Source organism: Orbicella faveolata, unplaced genomic scaffold (assembly GCF_042242905.1).
Source record: "Orbicella faveolata isolate gen_17 unplaced genomic scaffold, um_ofav_v1 contig_25, whole genome shotgun sequence".
NCBI lineage: Eukaryota > Metazoa > Cnidaria > Anthozoa > Scleractinia > Merulinidae > Orbicella > Orbicella faveolata.
Genome location: NW_028301553.1, coordinates 15,012,465 through 15,027,173, shown reverse-complemented (window position 1 = coordinate 15,027,173; position 14,709 = coordinate 15,012,465). Strand labels below are relative to the sequence as shown.

The 14,709-nt window shown below is 38.6% G+C and overlaps 2 protein-coding genes across 3 annotated transcripts; one reads left to right on the top strand and one right to left on the bottom strand.

Moving 5' to 3' along the window:
* The first annotated feature begins 9 nt into the window (after window positions 1-9).
* On the top strand, window positions 10-10,070 carry LOC110042026 (EF-hand domain-containing family member C2-like). Of its 2 annotated transcripts, none has more exons than XM_020747344.2 (20): window positions 10-233; window positions 327-414; window positions 604-704; window positions 1,693-1,763; window positions 2,126-2,205; window positions 2,872-2,993; window positions 3,133-3,234; window positions 3,399-3,514; window positions 3,657-3,792; window positions 3,907-4,011; window positions 4,345-4,483; window positions 4,638-4,803; window positions 5,325-5,399; window positions 6,050-6,191; window positions 6,631-6,866; window positions 7,460-7,541; window positions 8,246-8,361; window positions 8,841-9,007; window positions 9,198-9,247; window positions 9,768-10,070. In XM_020747344.2, the coding sequence occupies exons 1-20, from the start codon at window positions 192-194 to the stop codon at window positions 9,840-9,842; spliced, it is 2,211 nt and encodes a 736-aa protein (XP_020603003.1). In that variant the 5' UTR covers window positions 10-191; the 3' UTR covers window positions 9,843-10,070. The 2 variants fall into 2 exon arrangements, with proteins under 2 accessions (XP_020603003.1, XP_020603002.1); XM_020747343.2 differs by having other exon boundaries at window positions 9,765-10,070.
* A 2,662-nt stretch (window positions 10,071-12,732) lies between these two features.
* LOC149109115 (uncharacterized) lies at window positions 12,733-14,129 on the bottom strand. The gene is made up of 2 exons (XM_089295048.1): window positions 13,670-14,129; window positions 12,733-13,217 (listed from the first exon to the last, which is right to left on the bottom strand). Exons 1-2 carry the CDS (start codon window positions 13,958-13,960, stop codon window positions 12,993-12,995), a joined length of 516 nt encoding a protein of 171 aa, XP_089151174.1. The 5' UTR covers window positions 13,961-14,129; the 3' UTR covers window positions 12,733-12,992.
* Window positions 14,130-14,709: the final 580 nt, after the last annotated feature.

Genomic DNA, 14,709 nt, shown 5'->3' with positions numbered 1-14,709 from the left:
GAGCTCTGATTGGTTTAAATGGGAAGAATGGAAGAATTTTAACCAATCAACAGTGATGTAAGATTTCGAACGCGTTGCTATGGTAAACCAAGAAATCATAGTGACGAGCCGTATATTAGCAACACGGCAGACATCTTGGATTCAGAAAAGCTTCTTGAGAAAGCTAAACAGAGTTTGCTCCATAAACAACTATGGCTCTTCCTTTCCTTCCAGGACAAGTTTTCGACCGCAAGGTACGAATTTAAATGTCAGAAATGACGTCTTATTTTCTTTATTTTCAGCAGAGCTTGTAGTAAAACCCGCCTAACTCTGGTCTTTCTCCACAGATTGGCAAGACAAAATTTCACAAATCACATCAATTTGATTATCGGAATGATGTATCAGTTTATGTTGGAGAAGCTAAAAGTGGGATCGGTATGCAGTAAAACTATACTATTTTTCTTCGAAACAATAATTTGTTCATCGAATGTTTGAATCGCGTTTGCGAATGTTTGAATCGTGCTTGTGAATGTTTCCTCTCAACATGTTCGTCTCTTTTTTTTTATCATTCCTTCCATATTCTTACATGTAAGCTGAAGTTTATATCGTATTGATTATTTTTAGGAGGGGATCCATTACCAGGACAAAAGCTTAAACCAAGACACAGTGGTTATCCGAAAGGAATTGGTGGAGAGGCCCCAGCTTGGGTTGCATTTGACAGACAGGTAAACACAATTTGATAAAAAGAATGGAAAAATTTACATTAATTATAAAGAACTGAAATAAAACTCTACTTTCACTTAACTTTGCTTATGCTCCGAAGTTCATAGCTTTTCATTCTGCTTCGAGAACATACCCAATGGTATACCTACAGTGATTGACTAAGCTAACTTTCTGGGCAGCAAAACAGTCTGTATAACTGGTACCCAAGCATATGAGGCACTAACTTGAAGAGGGTCATACAGGGGGGGGGGGGGGGGGGGGGTTCTGTGGCATGGTTCAGCAACAAAAAAATGGACGATCATCGACAGAAAAATTTCCTTTTCCCGAATCACGAAAATGAGCAAGTAAGATACTCTTTTTAATAACCTGTCCTTACACTAGAAAGAGTGTTGAAAGTAAAATTGCAAAAGGCTTAGTCAAGGTTCCATATTGCAAATTGTCTACCTAAGTAACTCTCAAAAGACAAGTCTAACCATTCAGAGGACTTACGTCTCAAAATCACGTAGAATAGAGTGGTAAAATCATGATTATCGACTAATAATGTCGAACTAGAATTATTCTAGTTCTTCATGGGTCACACGAAACCTTCAGGTCACAGATCATGAAGAATAATTACCTAAATTCATGTTTCATGGAAAATAAAATCAGCTAATCACGTATTATGTGAATACCCCTGTATGACCCTCCTTGAAGACTGGACTTGCATATGATCGAGTTGTCTGTCTTGAGCCCATGGCCAATTCATTAACTCATCCTGTTGTCCAGAATGATAGTTAATGAATTTCAGAGAGCGTAATAATTTCTTTTGGCTGTGTGGTAAAACAAAACAGTTAATTACAAACCTCATGGAAAGAAGTCTGCTGTGTTCTCTTTTAACCCTTAGAGGCCATCAAGAATAAATTTCTCTTTTGAGATAATTGACATAGGAGATACTTAATAGATGAGGCATGAATTAAAGGCTGGGATTAATACAGGTTTTTTGAAATACAGGTTTTGTGCTTTGATGCTTACTTCCAAGAAGCTGTGCATGAGAAACGTGAGGAGCAATATAGGATAAGGAGGTATGTTATCTTAAGATGTGAAACCCAGTCCTTGGCTAGAGAAAATTAGGAGGCAAGAGTCCACTATTAAAAAAACCTCTGGTGCCTTTTCTGATATCAATGGAACATTTCGAATTGCACTGGAGAGATTTGAAGCTTTGAAGTTGCTCAGTTTCAGGGAATTCTACAATATATTTCTGTGCAGCAGGCAGGATTACATGTACATGCATAATGTTGAGGAATATTAAAGTAGAGAAGTGACCAAACACCTTTGAGATATTGAGAGATTCTATCAGGATCATCTACATGGATATGTTGCTGAACACCGGAGTATAATCAGTGGCCAATTAATCTTACTATTTGATTGGATTTCCTTACTTTAGATGCAAAATATACTTTTATTTGGAGGATGATAGCATTCAGGTGATTGAGCCCAAAGTTGAAAATAGTGGAATTCCTCAAGGTATGTTTAAAGCAGGGCTGTAGCCTTGATCTTCATACCTGTAGCAAACGTGTTACTTTATAGGCGTATTGTATCAACTACAGGCTAGTTCACCCATAACATCAAGGGTACATCAAACATACTCAGCCGTAACAGGTGTTACAGGTTACGGCTCTTATTGACAGCCCTGTAAATCGTGCATTATTTTGCAAGCATCAGCATGAACACTACATGCAGGCTCAAGCTAGATCAAGTTGTGTCTTGAGACTCTCGACTACAAATTTGCATGTGTATCATACTGCCCAAAAATATGGTGGAAGCGTGAAGTGCTTTCTTCAGTTGTGTTGGGCCATAAAATACTCATCCACTCCTGCAGAGGCTTTTTTAGTTTTGACTCCCCCCTCCCCCCACCGCTCTTGAAATGTTTAAGTAATTTTATGTAAAAAGTGTTGTTTTTCGACACACCCCTTCCTCAGCACTTCTCCTCTGGAGATTGGCAAGGGTAGATGTGGCATATCAAAGCACTTATTAACTGGCCCTTAAGGATATAGTGACTTGAAGTTGTTTTCTGAGACCTTGATATTACCCAAGGCAGTAGCCATGCAGTGTTTATCCAGTCATTCACATATCTAACCTTGAATAATAAGCTAGACATGTCTTACAAATTGTGTTGGTATTTACTAACAGGAACTCTGATTCGCCGTCATCGCATTCCACTTCCTCCACCCAATGACGAAGAATTTTACACTGTGGAGAACTTTAATGTTGGTCAAGAAATCATGCTGTACTCACGCACCTTTAAAATCACTGTAAGTAATATTTAATATTTCCAGTATAAGAAGTACTTGTATCTGAAGACTTGTACAAAATAGTGGAAAATTTTATGGAGTTTCTTTTCCTGTGAATTTGATGTAAGAATTATTAACAAGTTTGTTTACATTTTGACAGGGATGTGATGATTTCACTCACAATTTCCTCCGTAAACTTGGAGTCAGAATCAATAACCCAGAAAACATTCCAGGAGATCCATACACCGATCACCGCAAAAAGGTGTTAACTTTTAATCTAATTTTAAAATGTTCTTTCCCTGATGTTCAATGTTTTTCGAAAGACTTGTGTTTATTTTTTTAAAACAACTCCTGCACTTTTTGTGTCACCTCAGCCATCAGATACTGATAGTGTTTTAATGTGACATTTTACATTTTATTTTCTAGTTGGTGGAGAGTATGCAGCCTTTGCGACCATACGAAAAGGAAGACACCCTTAAGCAGTTTCTGCAGTTTGATCGTAATGTACTGCGATTCTTCTGTGTCTGGGATGACTGTGACAGGTTAGTGAATTATTGAATCAGCTGTCAGATTCTATCTTATTTCATTTATTGCATGTTATTTTAATGAACATAGAGTGCAATTCTAAAACAATAAAATTGTTATTTCTATGTTTATTCTTGAACTTGTCTTCTCTCTGTTTAGTATGTTTGGTGATGCTCGTGAAATGGAGTTACATTATTTCCTTGCTGATGATACTGTGGAGATCTGTGAACGCATTCCTAACAATAGTGGTAGAGATGCAGTACCTATGTTTCTGCGACGGCAACGACTACCAAAGGTATAATTTAACTGCCCTTTGCTTGGATATCTTTAATAGAATTTAGCTTGTTGATTGAGTGAAAGGTTTGTTGGATTAAGAGATAAAACAAACTTTGTTATTCTTTTGTTTTAGGAACCTACATCACTGCGACAACCAGGAGAGATTACTGGCAGAACAGTGTTAAATGTGTTTGGACCCATGGGACATGGAGGGAGATGGATTCTTGATAGCTTGAAGGTAATTTAATAAGATAATAATAAACATTATGTATTATAATAATAGACCAATTTCGATATATTAAAATTCAGCCTAAAACAATAGACCTCAACACGAGGCTCCGGGGAATAAACCCCACAAACTCTGTATTTATTCCCCGGAGCCTCGTGCAGAGGTCTATTGTTTTAGGCTGAATTTTAATATATTGAAATTGGTCTATTACAAATGAAAAATAGAGAAATAAATACAAGTTTATTGTGTGACTCAAAATGGAATGTACAAAGACACAATTTCAATTTTGTAAGGAATGTTTTATTGAGAACTGATAAATTTCTGTATTTTGTTATTTTTCAGACTGGTGCAGTCCATACAGATTATTATCATGACAGTGACCTCACTCTAGGCACTGTTCTCAATGTGTGGGGCCGCAAATTCCGTATCTGTGACTGTGACGAGTTTACAAAGGAGTATTACAAGTCAAAATATGGGCTTCGTAAGTTATCCTGCTCGTTCATTGTATTTGAAAATTTGCTGTTAGTTGCTGGGGTAAATATCAAAATTTATCAAACTTTTGAGGAGGTCTAAATTGGTGCTTCTTGACACATATATAAGTATTTACAACTGCTGGCTCGTTTATTTTCCCACAGAGGAATTTGAAAATATCAAATACAAAGCAGACCCGCTGCCCCTGCCGGCACGTGAGATCCCCCCATACAATGGATTTGGCTCTGAGGAAGACTCACTTGCCACATGTCTCAGTCTCAGACCCAAGCCTACTCGAAGGGATTTCAAGAAGTTTATGGAAAAAGACAGGTGGGAATAAACTAATGCCATCAGCCAAATTGAAATAAAGTAACATTGCGACTTAAATTACAGAGAGGCCGAAAGTAGAATTTGCTGTCTATCTTTGTGACAGCATCTGGAAGAAAGAAATAATAGACCTTTCCCGCATTTCACATCAGTGCGTTTGAATAATGGCACCAGAGCGAGGTTGGGGTGGACATTTTCATACATTTGCTGTATTTTTGTCCACCCTGACCTCGACTTGGTGCCATTGTTTGTTGGAATACAGGAATGGTCTATTACCCCACAAAGTCTTTTATGTCTGAGTCAGAACTGGTGGTTTTGCCCCACTGCAGTTGATTCTATTTTGATTCAGCCAAAGTCTAACTGTCGAACTTGACCCAAGGAAATTACTCCTCACATTTCTAGAGCTTTGATGTCAAAAATTTTAGTGTTGATCTCAAATATAAATAACTTTGCAGAGTTCTTGTCACTGTTTATCTGTTGTCAACTTGGTTTGACCATACTAACTGATTTGTTATCTCTTGTAGACACGGTCTTGAGAGCAATGTTCTTCGGTTTGTTGCCCGTCTGGACACAACACGGCCCATTGATATGGATAGAAGGTGAGTTAACACAAACACAGTGATGTAGTGAAGACATGATTGATTATTGCAGTTACACACACAACTTAAGCAGTTGTGAAATTAAAGCCTGGAAAAAAATTGAGGCCTGAACAGGATTTGAACCCATGACCTCTGTGATACCGGTGCAGTGCTCTACCGACTGAGCTGTCAAGCCATCTGGGAGCTGGTAACTTTGTGAGTTCGTAATTCAGTGTGTTATAGCTTGTTATGAACTCATACAGCAACATTCAATTGCAAAACCTAAAAAAGAACATCTTTTAACGATTACCTAGGGCTAAAAAAAACTTGACTTCAAGCTTGTCTTTGGATAAGCAGCCCCCAGATTTTGCTTGCCTTGGGCAAGTCTTATTTTATCTTTTTTAGCTGGCAGAAGATGTGCCTGGCCCCTCGCCCATAAAGCAAGTTAGAATGAAATGTTACTTGCCTGGCTGGAAAATATGACCAGATGGCACTTTTTCTGAGCTCTGTTACCTGGGCCTAGATAGAAAACGTAATGCAATGAGAAAGTTTTATAGAGAGGTTGCATAATTATTATGAAAAAGTTAGATTCCATGTGGTGGGTTTTTATTACAAAGTAAATATGTGATAATTTGATCCAAGGAACAACGAGACTACATCTTGTTTTACAGATTCATCATCTCTTACTTCCTCTCTGATGACACTGTTCTTGTGTTTGAACCACCCCAGAGGAACTCTGGGATATTGGGCGGCAAGTTTTTGGAACGAGGACGTATCAAGAAACCTGATGACATTAATTATTTTATCGCTCAAGTAAGAAATATTACCTTTGATGTGTCGTGACAATGAGACTTCTTTATGACTAGCAGCCATTCACTCCGCTTCTATGTTGTTGAGAATCTACTTGGAGGGTTTTTGCGATGTCGCCTAGTAACATGATAGTGGTGACATACTGATATCATCTCGTGCAGTTTCTGATTCAACAATAAGAATCAGAACTCTTGAATCCTTTGTATGATTTTGTTAATGATAACAGATCTGCGATAACATTGGCAGGTGTTCGATTATTCTCTTGTAATTTATCGGCATTAAAAAGCAGACTTCGTGTATGGCAGAAATTATGCCGCTGAAGCTTCTCGCTTTACGTTTGTTTTGTATTTGATCTCACCAGTCCAGCTAAACCGGACAACGGTCCGTTCTGTGACCTTGTTTTCCCAGTTTGCAAAATCTTACTGTTTCAATTCCCTTGTAGGACTTATACATCGGAGCAAATGTTGAGTTCCACAAATACAAGTTTATCCTGATTGACGCAGATGAATATGCTGTGGATTATATGGAGAAACACTCGGCTGAGTTCCCTCAGGCCAACGTTCATTTTATTCTTCCAAAACTGAAGCAGATCCTTGAACAGAAGTACGAAGAAATCAAATCTGAATTCCAGGAACACGATCCAAACAATTCTGGCAAAATACGCGCTAGCAGTTTCAGGTAAATAGTCTTTTGAAATAGCCAATATGAAATTTGTTGTGAACCTTTGATCCTAGAGCCTGGAGTTGGAGGGGAGTACTCAAATATGAAAATGTTGGGGATGCCTGTCATCTCGCTTTGGGATATAAATCAAGGATTCTGGTCTCGCTAAGGGTGTTCATGACAAAACACCATTTTTAGTGGTCAAAGTATCTTTTAGGCTCTCTTAAGTCCACTCAACAAGCGTGGGCTCCCTTCCTGAACAGTGGCTGATAATTGAGCCTATTTCACTGTAAGTGGTATCTTTAAGGGGTCAAATAAAGATTGAGCCACATGCAGATTAGTCTCTTTTAGGGGTTTGATTCAAAATTTCCAACGAGCATCTCCGACCTTTTCATATAGGAGCCCACTCCGGGTCCAACAGTCTTTGCCTTATTCTGGGCAGTGGCAGAAGGGAGAAGGTTGCTTCAATGTGCTTGTGAATTTGGGAAGCTGTAAACACAAGGAAGGAGCCTATATATGTGTGACTTTCGAGTATAAATGATTTTTGCTTCGAAAGAAGTTGAAGTGTCGTAGTTTCTGTAATGTTTAAAAGGCGTACTTTTGCTTTACAGGGAAATCCTAGACAAGTTTGGACGAGGTCTGCTGACTGTGCATGAACAGCTTACAGTGTCTAGATACTTTGGAGATTATAAGGTAAACATCACTAACAGCACTCAAGAAATGTTGTATGATAAAGTGTTAGGGAGCTTAGGCAAACCACTATCAAATCTTTTCGAGTTGATCACTGGCGTGACATATTTAGTTTGAGCAAGTTAGACCGATCGGCGGGCTGAACAGATCTAACTTATTGTGAAATTCAAAGGTAAAATACAAATCCCTGACTTTTGCGAGGCGTCACCATCGTCACTGCTTAAGGTCCCTATTTACCACTGAGGCACTTGCGTGGGACTTGAGAGTTCTGGCTCTTTGATCAGGCTCTAGGTACTTGCCGTCAAATATGTTCTCCTATGGCCCTCTCGCTTTATCATTTAATTTGCAGCTACTTGTGTTGTCAGGTTGTAGTTGACAAAGCTCACTATGTTATCACTTATCAGCGATATGCCAGGTCGTTTTTGTCTGATGAAGGCTTATGCCTTCAGTCGTTTGGCATGAACTGTAGTGAAAGGAATTAAATATACCTAATTAAGGGAATTTTTTCCAGCCTTACCTTTTCAAGGTTTGTTGATTTTTAGCATCGTTAGTCGTCAACTGATTTATTATCGTTTGCTGAATATTGTTCCAAAAATCAAACCGATATTATTAAGTGTTCCATATGTTCTATGTCGAGAGTCTCGGAGTCACATTAAGAGACCGCAATGTGAGTTTTGCTTTAGATTGACTCCTGATCCACTTTTCAGGAAGAAGAAGATGATCTTCAGATGTTAGTGGTGGCTATTCAGGAACAACTGAGGAAAGCTAACTTTGAGGACTTCTCCAACATGATGGACTCTTGCAGACACGAAGATGTGCTCGGGTAAGGTTATTCTATCCTTACTTTCCTCGAGGGCAGACCTGCCAGGATATTTTTGGAGATTTCTGCCTACAGCTGTATGACAATAGGGAGTATAAGAAAACCCCAATGTCAGCGCCAGCGGGAAAGTCACTAAGCAAAATATTTAAAGTGCCTATGAAGTGAAAAATAATTGCTGCATATTTGAAAGGCTTTTCAAAGTAAAGAAGAATGGCGTTTTCCTTTTTGGATATCTTTTTTCGTTTTAGAGATATTTACGTTTGCAAGTTGTAAGATTTCTCCGAACCGTATTCTCATGAGTATAGCTCATGCTACTTAGCAGTGTCTATGAACGTAAAGTTTGCAAGCTTATTAAGTTCTCCGTTAGTGGTAATTAAGTACTTGAAGGCGTGGCTGACCTGGAGGCAGTAGTCATTCACGTTCTAAGAAGGTTTCTCGGGATAAAAAATCTCAACATTTGCAATGTTGTTTTACTTCTTTAGCACTGGATACCTTCCTCTGCAAGAACTCCACAACACTTGTAAACGGTTCAATGTGCCTGCCAAGCACGACTTACTAGAGGCCGTCTTACAAAAGGTTGAACGAAACGACAGGAACGAGGCAAACTACGAACAGTTTCTACAACTTCTTAACTGGAGGGACTCGCCAGGTGAGTCTTCACGGGACAGGAGTGGGGAGGTTACGGATTCATGGAGGGAGGGGACGGTCGTGTACTGTAAATGGCCTAGTAATGGCAAGTTGCAGCGGTTTCAGTTTGCGTTTATTTAGTTTTTTCGTCGGTTGAAATATCAAATTGTTTATTGTCAATAATAAACTTGCCCCCCTTTTTTCCTTGACAGTTACAACCCAGAAGTTCGTGCCGGCTGCAGCTCCAGATCCGAAATCTACGGTAATTTGATATGCTTACTTTATAGTAATAAGCGAAGACTAGCGATAATGGAGGGTCGGGAGGGACAGAAGATTGTTCCTTCGAGTGACAACTTGCAGCAATCCGGCTTTCCTTTCACAGATATCTGCAGCAATGTTAAACTTACGCCCTAATTTGTACTTATATTTGTATATTTCATTCCCTTTTTCTACAACTTGAACATGATCTCAGGGAGATCGAAACGTCGTTTTTTTATCGCTTGTTTTTATTCTAAGATGTGTTTCGGAAAAACTTCTTATAAGAATGTTAAACTTTCTTTGCTTAATTTTAATTTCTCTTTGTAGATCAGGTTAATCAGGGTTGTAATTTAACTGTAGAGTATTTCACTTGCTATCGGAAATGGTTTTTAATGTGTAGGGCAAAATCTAATGAATCTAGAGGATGAAAGTGCAACGACCATTTCGAATTACAAGGAATAAATCATACGTTTTTTAAGAGACTGTTTTGTAATATTTCTCTGTTATCCTTTATGTTTCAGCAGCGAATTGGTCCGCAGGAGTTTGTTCGGTTAGTAAGTTACAAGGATCTTTTACAAAGTCTTCTTGAAGTGGATTGAACTTGGATCAAAGACGATTCTTACCTGAGTTTATATTGCAATGGTGCAACTTCTTTACAAGTCCAAGAGTGCTATAAGCCTTAGAAATGGAGACACTATAATTGAACAGACTTGTAGAAAAAGACGCGTACGGCAAGATTCCTGGATTTTATTGTAAATAAGTCTGTTGATATTGTTAAAAATGGAGTTTTGTCCTTTGTAAGAAATAAAACTGAATTAAAAAAAAAACATTTGCCACTGCTGTTCGTATGCTTGTTTATTTAACCGACTCACAGTCTACAGTGTCAAACGTTTCGACCTACATATACATTGATTATTAACAAAACAAAATGGTAAAGGTACACAGTAACCAGCCCCATACAGCGGTCCATAGAGCGAACATCTGTATCAACCTACCAGCCTCTCTCTCAAAGGAGAGAGAACCTGGGGTCGAGTTTGCATCTGTACTTGCATTAGTACTTGTGGGTATCGTGTCCAGAATGCTACAGTTCTTTGTATTCAATCTATACAACTTCATATTATCGGGACTACGCTATTACAGGTAAGTAAACCTTTTGTCGATGGTTAAGATTTTTTATGCTAACAAGATCGATCTGTTGGTTGATAGAGTACCCACTCGCTCACACAATCAATCAATGAATCAATCAACCAACCAACCAACCAACCAACCAACCAACCAACCAACCAACCAACCAACCAACCAACCAACCAACCAACCAACCAACCAACCAACCAACCAACCAACCAACCAACCAACCAACCAACCAACCAACCAACCAATCAATCACTAAATCACTATTCACTCAATATTCAATAAATCAACAAACACATTGGTCCAAGTTAATGAGGGGGATGGGTGATTTGAAAAAAAAAAATTCTGCAGGCATACTTCTACCACGAAAAATAAACATGACCATTGCCGAAAAAAAATTCATGCACGTTAAGTGAGTCGAAAATAGCGTGTTATACGGAGAAAAAATTAAATGCATACAGACGACTCGAGAAATAAAAAATCCTAATTCATGAAGGTGATAAACTATTCGTGCCGGTACCAAATCACCCACACGCCCTCAAACGTCAAATGGTCCACCCCTAAGAAAGGTGGTGTTCGGTACATTTTCGTAGGAGCGAACTGCTTCCTTTGTCGTCTGTTATGTTAAGACCGAACCTTTGATAACGATAGTCTCTTATGCCAGTTGTTACAGTGTTTAGTTTTGGCAGAAGTATTTATTTGAGGAAGACTTTTCTTTTTTGAGTGTTTTCGCAATGAATGCCATAAATTTTTACCGGAATGGTAACTTTTTCAACATGTTAAAATCATTCATCAAATTCATCTAACAATTCACTGTAAGCAAACGAGCAAGAAAGTAACGTTTTTAATTAAGGCCAAGTTTAAAAAAAAAGCAAATATTTCTCGTCCCCACTCGCTTCATTTTTTGGGACCGCCTCTCTTTTTTTCTTATTTGTTATTAGTAACGTTTGTACAAACAAAAACCAACGTACAAGCGTTACTTTTACTTTGTATCCAGTTCTCCTCAATTGAGTACAAAGAAAACTCTAAACATAAAAGAGATGGTTTTTGTCTGCGTTTTAATTCGAATTCAGGCTAAAATTTTAAAGCCTTGGTACGCTAGGTCCATAGTGGATAGGTTAATTACCTTGCAGGATTTATTTTGCAAGTTCGCTGGTAAAGGATGCAAATAGCTTTGTATTATAAAAATATTTTGTCGTGAAATATTTATAAGATCCACAACATGTTTCGACGGTACATCCGTCATCGTCAGTGTGACGGTTATGAAAGTTTACAGTGATTTAAAACGTGCCTGTTACAAATCATACGTTACATTGCGTTGGAAAACAATACGCTAGATAAATTTCAAAGTTAACGGAAATAAAAAGATGCGCGTGCGCGTGCAGCTATAGGGAAAGTATTGTTTTCCAACGCAATGTAACGTATGATTTGTAACAAGCACGTTTTAAATCACTGTAAACTTTTATAAGATCACTTTTAACATAGCGCGCGCGCTAGTCCTACCTAATTCCTATTGAGCCATCATGACCAAAATCTTTATGTACGCACGGCCGTGCTCAATAAAATGACGTGTGCAGTTTCATTTCAGCTGCAAAATTTCCGTCGAGTTTAGTGCGAGTTCCTTCTGTTTAAGTTTCGGCAATGTGAAGATTATTCTGAACAATCCAAACCCTACTTCGAGCCTTTGACTTTTGCCGAGCTAAGATGTTTACTTAAACTTGAGTATTTTGACTCTGTTTGTCTACATTTTCCGGCATTGAGTATTTTTGACTTTGTTTGCCTACATTTTCATTATAATTAAATCGAAGGAGCGAATTTTTCGTTGACAATTTTAGAAACCAGGTTAAGCGTTTTCGTTCAACTGATTGTGGCGTGTTAGGATCCTAATTACCTTTGTTTTCCTTCACCGTGCATTGTAAGAACTTTGTAGTTAATCACAAATAAAACATGCTTTAGTGCCCAATATGTTGTTGCCATGTTATAAAAGAATTGGTTCATGCTTTTAGCTGTGCGTATATCGAGTTATAGATGCACTTGGAAAGTTTGGAGAGCACTCAAGAAGCTAGAGTTGCTCTCGGCTATCGCCTCGAGCAACTCTTACGCTTCTTTCATGCTCTCCAAACTTCCCGCGTGCATCCATAACTCGATATACGCACGCTAAGCATGAACCAATTCTTTAGAAACACATGCTCTAGATTTATAATATAATAGCAGTTCGATTCGACCTCCAACTCTTGCACTAGATTTGCATCTCGATTTAAACTTTACAGAAAGAGCAGTTCACAAATTAAACCACGTGAAGTTCGACTGTTAAAATGTTCCTCATCGCATGATACGTTGTTCTTTAAAACATGTATCAAAATAAAACAAACTTGTGTTTAATCAATATCTGACGTTTCATATTATTAATATTTGACCTAAGAACTCCAACATGTCCCTGGGGGAGGGTAATAATCTGTGAAGAAAGCATTCAATTAAAAATAATACAAAACTGGGAAATAACAAAAAAAAGGGCCCACCCGCTCTCTTTTTTATAAAATTCCGGACGAGCAACATTTTTTTTTACAGAAAGCCCTTTTTTGAAAAAAAGAATGAATAAACTTTCTAAGAACAGCAGATTAGCTGCTGACTGGTATCGACAGCAGCTGCTGGTTGATATGGGTCATCAAGTGGCTTTTCTGAGCAGAGGACTGGGTGAAACGCTTCCCACAGTACTTGCATTCATATGGCTTTTCGCCGGTGTGAATTCGTTCATGGGCAGCAAGGTTCCCGGATTGAGCAAACTCTTTGGAGCAGAACTTGCACTGAAATGGCTTCTCGCCGGTGTGGATTCGCATGTGAACCTGAAAATAAGAAAACGCAGTATTTGGGAATCAGACTTAAAAAGAAATCTTCTTAGCGGCTGTCGTAAAAACCAAATCAAATGTACCGTATTTCTCGATTAAACGCCCCCGGATAGGCTTCGGGTTAATTTCGTCCAACTTCGAAATAACTCGGATCACCGTCGGTAGTCATAAGTTTCTTCGTACTAACTTCGGATATCTTCGTTAGCATATGCACTGGTGTTTAAATTTGCACTTGCTCTTCAAATTTACACTTGTGTTACATGAAAACTGCACTCCTTTTTAGCCAATCAGAATCGAGTAATTTTTTCAATTGTATTATTATGCAGTTTATTGAATCCTGGAGTTTATTAGAGATTTTATTGATTACTTTTGAGAACAAGACACTTTTCTAGTTCTACAAGTTAGATTTCTAACAGCAAACTTTAAAAACAAAGAATCAATAATATTACCCTCAGGGTTCCTGATCTGGAAAATGTCTTTGAACAGACAGAGCACTGGGGCCGAGCAGTCAATTTTCTCGTCGTTCGTACTTTGACGTAAGCTTGATTCTGAGAAAGATAACCGAGGAAAGGAAGGGGACTGGGGCGACGCATCGGAGAGACTTCCCTTGGTGGTGGTGGAGAGTCTGTTTTTTCCCTTTTCACCGGTAAAGTGCCAGGATTAGCTGTTGCCGTGGAAACAGTTATGGGTACCCCACTTGTATCTTCTCCTGGTGATCGTTTCTCAACTTGAGTAAGCATGAATCTGCAGAAAGAGTGAAAAATAAAGAGTTACTGACTTTCAAATAAGCACATTTCCAGTACTGATGACAGAGCCACGTGTATAGAAATTTTCGTCGTTTCGTAACTGTTGTACACAAAGGGAAAGTGTAAGCAATCCTCCGCAAGAAAAAAGATGGCGACTGGTACATTTACCCATAATTCTTAGCCCACGAAAACTTTAAGAATGCTCATAAAACGTGCAGAAAAGTTCTAAAATCTTCAAACCTAGCATACACAATGTCGTTAGCACAGAGACAAATATAGCTAAAATATGGCTTTCCTGGTTTTTTCTATGGGCTGTGTAAGGTTCGCATGGTATTGTGGTAAAATGTACAGCCGCCATCTTTTTTCCTACGGCGGGTTATTGCTCACCGTTGTGGTGGGGGTCTGTTAAAGTCTCCATGGTAACAATAAAGGGGACAGTGTCCCCCAGTACTTCTCTCACTCAAACTGTAAGGATGTACCACAGAATACTCTGGTGGTGATAAACGATAAATGTATCGGGCAATCCTATTGGGGCAAAACGAGTGTTGAACCATTTCGTCTGGAAAGTGACGGCCATGCACTTCATCGGTAACATTTCGGGCTGGAAATAAACAAGAAAAACCCTTTAAAATGAAATCTTGATTAAAGGTGAAAGATAAAAACAAATTCTTTACATACGGTACTCGGGGAGACATACATTTAACCAGTTTTTAAAAATCAACTTCATCTCGGATTCTTGCGTT